The 11,252-nt window shown below is 41.7% G+C and overlaps 1 protein-coding gene across 1 annotated transcript; it reads right to left on the bottom strand.

The window, feature by feature from the left end:
• Nucleotides 1-267: 267 nt before the first annotated feature.
• LOC101941580 (large ribosomal subunit protein P2-like) lies at nucleotides 268-10,406 on the bottom strand. The gene is made up of 3 exons (XM_065598515.1): nucleotides 10,278-10,406; nucleotides 9,521-9,595; nucleotides 268-588 (listed from the first exon to the last, which is right to left on the bottom strand). The coding sequence occupies exons 1-3, from the start codon at nucleotides 10,404-10,406 to the stop codon at nucleotides 268-270; spliced, it is 525 nt and encodes a 174-aa protein (XP_065454587.1).
• Between the last annotated feature and the right edge of the window lie 846 nt (nucleotides 10,407-11,252).

Raw genomic sequence — 11,252 nt, 5'->3', positions numbered from 1 at the left:
TGGAGAACTGTGTAGCTGCCTTTCAAGACTTTTTGTAATCTGCCTGCAACAAGATCTAGGGTGAGAAACTACTATTTGTAACCAGTTTCTTTGCATGTTGGTTTTATGTGTTTAGTAATCTACTTTTTTCTCTCTGTTATCTCTTATATTCACTTAAAATCCACCTTTTGTAGTTAATAAACGGTGACAGGGTCAGGCAGATGGCTACAGGAGAGTGATTTTTTTCCATTTTAAACAAAATGTTTTATTAACTTCTGTAGCAAAAGTTTAGTCAAATAGTCCAAATCCCATGTCATCGTCAGATTTCTCAGACTCCTCCTTCTGTTCTTTCTTCTCCTCAGCAGGAGCAGCAGAACCTGGTCCAGCTGAGACTGCTACAGCTCCACCAGCTGGCATGATGGAAAGTTTGCTGTTACCCTGAGCAATGACATCCTCTCTATTTTTTCCGTTCAGTTCACCAATAACCTTGTTTAGGCGTTCATCCGTCTCAATGTCTACACGGTTGAGAATCTTCTTCAAGTTCTTTGAAGTGGGGGACTTGTTGCCCCCAAAGACGGCCAGAAGAGTGATATATCTGCTTTCTATTAGCTCCAGGAGTGAGGTCAAAGGGTCGTTTGACCTCACTCCTGTTCCTGTTCTTTTATTAGTTGTCCCCCGTAATTTATTGGTCTCCAGGTCCTGTGGACCCCCCCTTAGACTGGGGGGGGGATCCTTTAGCACTTCCTGGATCCCAATAGGATTAGCCCCAGATTAAGCAGGTTCCTTTCCCCTGGGTAAGGTAACAAGAGCAGTTCCGGGCATCAGGAACTTGCTGGAACCAACTAAGGCAGGCAAATTAGGACACCTGGAGCCAATTAAGAAGCTGCTAGAATCCATTAAGACAGGCTGGCTAATCAGGACCTCACTTCAGTCAATGAGGGGTGTGCAAGGAGCTGAGAGTGAGAGGGTGTGCTGCTAGAGGAGTGAGGAGTACAAACACTGTCTGGCATCAGGAGGAAGGTCCTGTGGTGAGGATAAAGAAGGTGTTGGGAGGAGGCCATGGGGAAGTAGCCCAGGGAGTTGTAGCTGTCACACAGCTGTTACAAGAAACTCTGTAAACAGCTGTGATCCACAGGGCCCTGGGCTGGAACGTGGAGTAGAGGGTGGGACTGGGTTCCCCTCATTCCCCTGCCCCCTATTGGATATAAGGGGAGTTGACCTGGACTGTGGGTCCCACCAGAGGGGACGGTCCCTGGCCTGTCCCCCAACCCACTAGGTGGATCAGCAGAGACTGCAGGGATTGTTCTTCTTCCTTTTCCCCATGCTGACCAGTGATGAGGTTAACCGAACGGCAGGTGTGAGCCAGTAGCAAAAGTGGCCAAAAGGAGGGCTGCCATGAATCTCTGAGGGGAGCAAATCTGCCAATAAGCGGAGGACCCACCAAGGCAGAGGAGGAACTTTGTCGCAAAACATTTTTCTTGTTTATAATATAACCCAGTTTATGCAATTCATAATTGGGGGGTGGGGTGGGAGAAGAGGCTGTGCATATCTTCCTCCACATTGAGGAAGGAGGCGGAGTTCATAATATACATTTGGGTCTGCACTCCAAGGGAGGTGGACACCTGCATGCTGGGGCAAGTCACTTAAGCTGAATCTTCCCAGAGTTGATCTCAGTGTCAGTTTTGGTCTGCAGTTGGGTGTGTCCCTGCCTGTGTGTTTGCTGGAGGAAGAATAGCCTAGCTCAGCAAGACAGGTAAAAAGGGTACCCAAGCTGACATAAGAAGCAGGTTCAGTGATATCTTAGCACATCAGGTGGCACCTTAACGGGTCCAACCCATCACACTCATATATGGAGAAAAGCCTACCTCACAGTCTAAACACCATGGATTTCAGAGGCCACAGGTAGCAGTGGAAGAGTCTGAAAATAAATATGCATCTTGCAATACATTCTAAATTTGTGACTAAGTTCCTTACAGATATTTCTGGCACAAACACAATATCAAGGTGGCCCTGCTTCCATCTCAAGTTAACTTAATTTTTGGATGGCTTAAGTGTGCCTGATGTATGCAGGTGCGATAGCAGTCTGAAAGGGAGATATGGCCTCGGGTAACTTGGACTAAGGCAGTTTAGAATTCTGCAGAGAGTAAGCAGCTCCTTGAGTTTCACCTGGAAATGGATTACACAGTGTGGAAAACTAGCATAATATCTATTACTGATCTGCTTCACTCAGAAGACGGATGCATTTTGTATAAGGCAAAAACTTCAAAATTAGCACCAGGGAGAATGTTTTGCAGTAGTGTAGCTTGGAAAAAACAAAGACATGGATAACTATGGTCCACTTCTGAGAGACATACTTTCCTAGCCAGACCCATATGTTAAAAGCATTATTTTCCACAGAAGAAATGAGTGTCTAGGATCAATGATTAAACTAGTAAGAAACCAAGATGTCACTGTGATAATAGGCAGGCAGATGAATACATGGGAAGAGTTGTTTATAGGCTTCACCAGATACTCAAAATGCTCATTACAGAGACAAGGCGGAAGAGGAAATATATTTTATTTCTGTTGGTGAAAGAGACAAGCTTTCAGGCTACACAGATATAAACTGGATATAAACTGTTCAGGAAGGACAGGCAGGGCAGAAAAGGTGGGGGAGTTGCATTGTTATGTAAGAAAGCAGTATCACTGCTCAGAGTTCCGATATGAAACTGCAGAAAAACCTGAGAGTCTCTGGATTAAGTTCAGAAGTGTGAGCAACAAGGGTGATGTTGTGGTGGGAGTCTGCTATAGACTACCAGACCAGGAGGATGAGGCTTTCTTCCGGCAAGTAACAGAAGTTACTAGATCACAGGTCCTGGTTCTCATGGGAGACTTTAATCACCCTGATATCTGCTGGGAGAGCAATACAGTGGTGCACAGACAATCCAGGAAGTTTTTGGAAAGTGTAGGGGAAAATTTCCTGGTGCAAGTGCTGGAGGAACCAACGAGGGGCAGAACTCTTCTTGATCTGCTGCTGACAAACTGGGAAGAATTAGTAGGGGAAGCAAAAGTAGATGGGAACCTGGGAGGCAGTGACCATGAGATGGTCGAGTTCAGGATCCTGACACAAGGAAGAAAGGAGCGCAGCAGAATATGGACCCTGGACTTCAGAAAAGCAGACTTTGACTTCCTTAGGGGACTGATGGGCAGGATCCCCTGGGAGAATAACATGAGGGGCAAAGGAGTCCAGGAGAGCTGGCTGTATTTTAAAGAATCCTTATTGAGATTGCAGGAACAAACCATCCCGATGTGTAGAAAGAATAGTAAATATGGCAGGCGACCAGCTTGTCTTAACAGTGAAATTCTTGCTGATCTTAAACACAAAAAAGAAGCTTACAAGAAGTGGAAGATTGGACAAATGCCCAGGGAGGAGTATAATCAGGAAGGAGTGAAATCAGGAAGGCCAAAGCACACTTGGAGTTGCAGCTAGCAAGAGATGTTAAGACTAACAAGAAGGGTTTATTCAGGTATGTTAGCAACAAGAAGAAAGTCAAGAAAAGTGTGGGCCCCTTACTGAATGAGGGAGGCAACCGAGTGACAGAGGATTTTGAAAAAGCTAATGTACTCAATGCTTTTTTTGCCTCTGTCTTCACGAACCAGGTCAGCTCCCAGACTGCTGCACTGGGCAGCACAGCATGGGGAGGAGATGACCAGCCCTCTGTGGAGAAAGAAGTGGTTCAGGACTATCTAGAAAAGCTGGATGAGCACAAATCCATGGGGCCGGATGCGCTGCATCCGAGGGTGCTAAAGGAGTTGGCAGATGTGATTGCAGAGCCATTAGCCATTATCTTTGAAAACTCATGGCGATCGGGGGAGGTCCCGGATGACTGGAAAAAAGCTAATGTAGTGCCCATCTTTAGAAAAGGGAAGGAGGAGGATCCGGAGAACTACAGGCCAGTCAGCCTTACCTCAGTCCCTGGAAAAATCATGGAGCAGGTCCTCAAGGAATCAATTTTGGAGCACTTAGAAGAGAGGAAAGTGATCAGGAACAGTCAGCATGGATTCAACAAGGGCAAGTCATGCCTGACTAACCTAATTGCCTTCTATGATGAGATAACTTGCTCTGTGGATGAGGGGAAAGCAGTGGAGGTGTTATTCCTTGACTTTAGCAAAGCTTTTGATACGGTCTCCCACAGTATTCTTGCTGGCAAGTTAAAGAAGTATGGGCTGGATGAATGGACTATAAGGAGGATAGAAAGCTGGCTAGATCGTTGGGCTCAACGGGTAGTGATCAATGGCTCCATGTCTAGTTGGCAGCCAGTATCAAGTGGAGTGCCCCAAGGGGTGTTCCTGGGGCGGTTTTGTTTGATATCTTCATTAATGATCTGGAGGATGTGGTGGACTGCACTCTCAGCAAGTTTGACACTAAACTGGGAGGAGTGGTAGATGCGCTGGAGGGTAGGGATAGGATACAGAGGGACCTAGACAAATTAGAGGATTGGACCAAAAGAAACCTGATGAGGTTCAACAAGGATAAGTGCAGGACTCTGCACTTAGGACGGAAGAATCCCATGCACTGCTACAGACTAGGGACCGAATGGCTAGGCAGCAGTTCTGCAGAAAAGAACCCAGGGGTTACAGTGGATGAGAAGCTGGATATGAGTCGATAGTGTGCCCTTGTTGCCAATAAGGCTAATAGCATTTTGGGCTGTATAAATAGGGGCATTGCTAGTAGATCGAGGGATGTGATCATTCCCCTCTATTAGGCATTGGTGAGGCCTCATCTGGAATACTGTGTCCAGTTTTGGGCCCCACACTACAAGAAGGATGTGGAAAAATTGGAAAGAGTCCAGTGGAGGGCAAGAAAAATGATTAGGGGGCTGGAACACATGACTTATTAGAAGAGGCTGGGAACGGGGATTGTTTAGTCTGCAGAAGAGAAGAATGAGGGGTGATTTGATAGCTGCTTTCAACTATCTGAAAGGGGGTTCCAAAGAGGATGAATCTAGACTGTTCTCAGTGGTAGCAGATGACAGGACAAGGAGTAATTGTCTCAAGTTGCAGTGGGGGAGTTTTATGTTGGATATTAGGAAAAATTTTTCCCCTAGGAGGGTGGTGAAGCACTGGAATGAGTTACCTAGGGAGGTGGTGGAATCTTTCCTTAGAGGTTTTTAAGGTCAGGCTTGACAAAGCCCTGGCTGGGATGATTTAGTTGGGAATTGGTCCTGCTTTGAGCAGGGGGTTGGACTAGATGATCTCCTGAGGTCCCTTCTAACCCTGATATTCTATGATTCAGAGCTCTTCTGAAGAAGAAAGTAGTAATGACCTGAAGAAGCGCTCTGGCTAGCTCAAATGCTTGTCTCTTTCACCAATGGGAGTTAGTCTAATAAAAGATATTACCTCACCCAGCTTGTCTCTCTCATATTGTGGGATCAACATGGCAACCACAGTACTACCTCTTAAGATGACCTAAGTCTTTTTTAAATTGAGTTTTAGCCCAGTAGCTTTCATCAGTTCCCGAAACTGTGCTTGACTTTGGGAGGGTACAGAGAAGGGTATACCTGGGTCTTATAAATAGGAGCTGTTGGGCTTGCTTCACAGGATACTGGCACAGAATTACAGACTTCCCACAATCTCTTGTCCAACAGGAGGGTGGAACTGGTTGCGGTGGGGGCAGGCAGGGCCAGATTTACGCCTTACGTGCCCCTAGGTACAGCATCTTCAGGCCCCCACCCCTGCCTACATCTGACCTTCATGTTTCACAGTTTTAGAGAGGTAATGTGCCCCTAGACACGTGCCTACTGTGTATAATTGGAAATCTGTCCCTGGGGGCAGGTACTGGGCTCTAAAAGATTCACAGATTACTTTGATTCAATTCTTTTGAGCACCTTCAACTGGCAACCTGAGAGGAAATCAGAAGTCACACTTCCCTAACAAAGTGTTGTGGCGATATCACTGTCTGCCCTTTCCCTGTGATGGAGCCTTGCTCGGGCATTCTTCCATTGGGGTATACATTGGTGTACAGATTGTACCCTCCTGTTCCCAGATGGGTGATTCAAGCCTTTAGAATTTATCATGCTCAGTCATAGATACTATGGTGGTACATAGAGAAAGCTTGAATATATTTACATTTTCTTTTATGAAAAAAAACTGTTAGATGTTTTTCACCTTGAGAGCTGAAGAAAACAAATGTCATGATAATAGGGGGTGCTACTGTCTGGCTGAGCCATTGTGTAGGATCAGAAAGACAATGGAACAAAACACTAAATGGAAATGGTGAAATCATGGATGAGCAAATTCTGCTCACCTTGTTTATACAAGTGTCCCATTGACTACAATGGTCTATTTATGTTAATGGGACTACTGGTGTGAGTCATGAAAACAGAATAAAAATCTTACTACGGTTGCTACTATTAGTCTCTGCAGGTGCTAAAGAAAATGAAATACCCATAACTGGACCAGTGTCCAGCGTATGGGAGAACAAGATGATCATGTAGTGGTAAATAAAGTGTGTCTTCTTCTTTTACTTTACCAAATGAATGCCTTATAACTTTGAAGAAGTTCTCCCACACAGCCTGATCTGGTTATTGTAGCACACTTTCAGTGGTAACCTTAAATCTCTGTCTGCACTAATATTGCATTGAATCAATATCAAGCTAATTCAGGCCTTTACAATTTTGGAAACATATTCTTGAAAAATGAACTGTAACTTAGTAACCTGAAGGTGAACATCAGGCTTATCCACATCTAGTCAGGTTCATTCAAGAAGTTGACTTGAAACTGCAATTAGTTGGTGTCTGATGAAGTGGGCATTCACCCACAAAAGCTTATGCTCCAATACTTCTGTTAGTCTTAAAGGTGCCACAGGATCCTCTGTTGCTTTTTACAGATTCAAGATTAACACGGCTACCCCTCTGATACCTGCAATTAGTTTGTTAATCCCTTCCCTTCTACATGCTCTTTTGTTGTCTTACACAGAGGTCTGATTTATTTTAGCTGGATGTACTTAAACTGTTCAGCAGCAGCCATATGTCTAGATAGATACCACAGCAGTAGAGTGGGTGTTGTATAAAAATCCAAGTAGAATAATTGTGAAGATGAGAAAATAAGGACAAGAAATTTCATAGAAATAGCCACTACCACATCTACGGTGGAAACAGAATTTTAGCCCCAAACAATGGCCTGGTGTTTAAAGCACAGGACTAGGAGGCAGTTGGTCTGGTTTTGTTGCTGGTTCTTCTCTAGACTTCTTGTGTGATGTTGCTAAGTCACTTGACAACTTTTCCTGTCAATAAAAGGGTGATAATAATGCTGATCAAGTATCAAGGGGTAGCCGTGTTAGTCTGTAGCTACAAAAACAACGAGGAGTCCAGTGACACCTTAAAGACTAACCGATTAATTTGAGTATAAGCTTTCGTGGGTAAAAAACACACTTCTTCAGATGCATGAAGTGAAAATTACAGATTCAGGCATAAATATACTGACACATGAAGAGAAGGAAGTTACCTTACAAACGTACAAAATAATGCCCATGTATCTCATGGAAGTGCTATGAAGATTAATTGAGCTCCTCAAATGGAAGGTATTGCTGAAGTGCAAAGTATTATCTATATACAGCAGACAAATACTTGCTCTAAGTAGCACTGACTGTTAATTACCTGCAAAACTGTGTTTGGAAAACATTTGATCTGAAACTTAGTAGATAAGATTGTGGGTTAGTTTCTTTCCCCATCCTTTTTTCTATTCTTCATCCCCTCACTTACTCTAAAGCACAGCAATTTTTAATGCAAACCTTAATTTTTTGCATAACTAAATTAGTTTTAATTAGATTGGATATTGACCTTGTGACTATTCTGTACTTTAATAATCTTTGCATGTAATCTGCTAAACATTCATAAATGTCATGTAGGTGATACAACACAGATTAATTTAGAGAGTTCTATGAATGGGGTGATGAAAGTTCAAATGTGTAAAGTGTGGTTTAATCATCAAATTAGGTTGAGTGTTAAGACAAGTACCTTAGTGAGTGTAGGGAAAAGTTGTTATGTTGGGAGTATTATTAGACAATTGAATAGTTCAGTAAATGTTTGATTTTAGTATGTGGGATAATTTATTTGATTTAGCTGTAGGTTTTGAATTTGACTAGTGATTTTTGGGTGCCTCAGTTTTAGGGTACCCAATTTTGGATTTCTTAAGGGGGCAACATTTTCAGAAAGTGCTGAAAACCCAATACCTTAAAAGAAAAAGAACTGACTGCTAGTGGCAGACATACCTATTGAAGAGATAAAATGCTTCAGCCCACTCCTATTTACAGATAAATATGGTAGGTTTGACTAGCTGAGGACCAACTGTAGTTTGGCTCAATATAAATTTAAAGTAGATTGTATTAATGCATATTAATACAACATTTTCCAAACACTTATAAAGGTGTACATCCAATGCCCCAAATCTAGAGGAAGTCTTGCAAAATACAGTTTAATTTAATAAAACATTTCCAAGAGGAAACCCAAAGCAATATAATAGGTAAAGAGATGTGGAAGTTGGTGATCTTCTTGAAGTTAGGCTTTCCCCCCCGCCCCCCTCAGCAGGCTGCCCATCGCCCTAATTCAGCAAAATATTTTAGCAGGTTTGTAACATTAGGCACATGAATAGTCTCATTTAAGTCAATGGGACTACTTGTGCTGAACTGCATTGTTGAATCAGAGTCCACATCCAGTAAAGTGTAAAAATTTAGACAGCCATACCTGCATATTGCCACTCAACTGGCAGAGTGGAGTGGCATTTAATACAATTGTTGTGTACTGCTTGCATAGGCATCCACTAGAATACCACCACCCTTTCGACCACAGAACTATATCTGTTCTGTTGCCAAGCCAGCCTCTGTAGATGCAGGACAGAAAAACAATTTACCCCATTATTTACCTCTTTTGGAGGCTGAAAAAGTTGTGGGCAGGAAGCAACTACAAACTTCTAATTGTTAGTAATACCCTTACTTGAAAGGGGTAAACATGAAGGAGGAGGAAAAATATTTATTTTGGTCTAAGATGTACAAATGTGAAGTTAAGGAAAGGAAATTTAGACTGAACATCAAGGAAAATATCCCAATGTATAAATCTCAGATGAAAGTGCATTTTCCATCATAGTTTTTTTTCCATATCTGAAAGTATAACAATATCCACTTTTCAGTATGGAACACTGAAGAGTCCTTCTTCCATCAGGCATAGAAAAATATAGAAACTAGCATACTTCCAACAATACTGAAAGACCAGACCTATAGAAATTATTGTTCAGAGCTCTATAATATGATGTTGAAAATGAAGAAACACTTTTCATGGACTGTACACATTCTACTACCACCTCTGCAAAGAATTATTCCTCCAAATTAATACTGAGGCTTTTCATTATCCAATCAAAGGTGTTCTATCAATAATGCTTTGTATATAGAAGCTTTTTGTGTTGAAACACTCCTTACAGAATAGTCACTGAAGTACAATATTCCTTTAGCAGTTTCTATTCATTCTCGTGAGTCTCTAAAATTGTTTTGTTGTCGCTCAGATCTCACTGGATACTGAAGTTTTCTAAGTGATCCTTGAGACTTCTGGAAATTATACAGGATGACAGACATATCAGAGCAGTTCTTTAAAGAATTTTACAAAGAATTAGTGTTAAAACAGCTGCCTTGGATTTCTTACAACACTGCATAGCCCTCAATCTGATAATACAAAAGATCTCAGTGTATATCACTGGAACAGATACATTTCCACTTTTAAAATTGGGAGGGATATATCACGTAGGCACTTTAATTGAGTTACAATTTCCCAGGATGTCCAGGAAGTCCCTGCCTGAGCCTAGGTTATTTAGGGAACCTTATTAGGTTCGTTTCTTCCCTGAAATGTGGTTAAACACCAGGGTCCAGTTGGAGAACTGAGAGGCAGTCAATGTATAGATCTTTAACTCATGAAAGGATTCCTTGCCCATGTCTCTCCATTATGCGCTAATTGTACAGTTGTTCTCATCCCCCAGAGAAAGTGAGAAAAGGCTTATATTTTAGTTAGCACCACTGAAAACTAGACTGGGCTAGTATCGAACAATATTCTATATAGGAAATCCTGCATTGGCAAGGGAATAAACAAGATGATCTTTCATCTCTACAGGTCTGATCCAGAGGCTGTCAATATGAGCCTTCTTATTGACTTCAATGGACTTTGGATCAGGCTCTATTACTTGTATAGTTATCTAATATTTTAAATGTTTCTCTACTCAGAGTTTGTTCTTTGTCCTTAAAGTAGTTGTTTGTTTAGACTTGTTTTAGACTGTACCTGTGCCCTATGATACCCTATATTACGTTTTAAGGGGAAAATATCTTCATCATATTTATTTTCCCTTGTATCTGAAAGTGTAACAATATCCACTTTAAGCAACTGAACACTGAAGAGTCCTTCTTTCATCAGGCATAGCAAAATATAGAAAGTGGAATACTTCTAACAATACTGAAAGTTCAGAGCTATAGAAACTATTGTTCAGAACTCACTAATATAATGTGAAAATGAGGAAAAGCTTTTCATTGACTGTACACATTCTGCTCCCTTTTTTGAACAAGAATTATTCCTCCAAATTAATACTGAGGCTTTTCATTATCCAAGCAAAGGTATTCTATCAATAATGCATTGCGTATGGAAGCCTCTTGTGTTGAAACACTCCTTATATAATCCTCACGGAAGTCCAGTACTTTAGCAGTATATTGCTGTTCTCATGAGTCCCAAAAAATATCATTCTGTTATAATGCAGACTTCACTTGCTAACAATTTTCTAAACGATCCTTGAAACTTCTGAAAATTGTACAGAATGGAGAGCAAATCAGAACAGCTCTTTAAACCATTTTACAAAGCATTAGAGGGTTAATATAGCTGACTTGCATAGCTCACGAGATTGCTTTTGTTTTTTTCCTAAAGCTGTCCTGTTAGCTTTTGTAGTGACTCTCCTGCTCAGGGGCTTCTTTATAGGTAGCAATTTGGAAATATTTATATGTAAAAGATGAATAGCATTTTATTTTTCAGAGTGCAACAACAAATGTAATTGCTTCTTAGTAAAATGACAGAGAACCATTAGACCTGTTTGCTTGTGAACGGAGACGTAATGATGAAAATTTCAGACACGCAGCTGCCACTTTCAGAAAGGTGAGTGACGGGAAAGAGGAGTTGGACTAGAAATAGTTCAGGTTGCTTAAGTCTGGCAAATAATAACTAGTAATTATACACTATGGACTTGCTTATGGATCCATGATTATGCACTAG

This window comes from Chrysemys picta, chromosome 5 (assembly GCF_011386835.1).
Source record: "Chrysemys picta bellii isolate R12L10 chromosome 5, ASM1138683v2, whole genome shotgun sequence".
NCBI classification, from domain to species: Eukaryota; Metazoa; Chordata; order Testudines; family Emydidae; genus Chrysemys; species Chrysemys picta.
The sequence above is the reverse complement of the archived record's forward strand: the minus strand, read 5'-3'. Positions and strand labels throughout refer to the sequence as shown.

Coding starts and splice junctions, on each gene's coding strand:
- LOC101941580 (XM_065598515.1), bottom strand. CDS start 10,406: ATGAAAGAAGGACTCTTCAGTGTTCAGTTGCTTAAAGTGGATATTGTT. Junction 9,596..10,277: donor TAGGGTATCATAGGGCACAG/GTACAGTCTAAA, acceptor AATTCTTTAAAG/AACTGCTCTGATATGTCTGT. Junction 589..9,520: donor TTAGAAAACTTCAGTATCCA/GTGAGATCTGAG, acceptor TCACTCCTGGAG/CTAATAGAAAGCAGATATAT.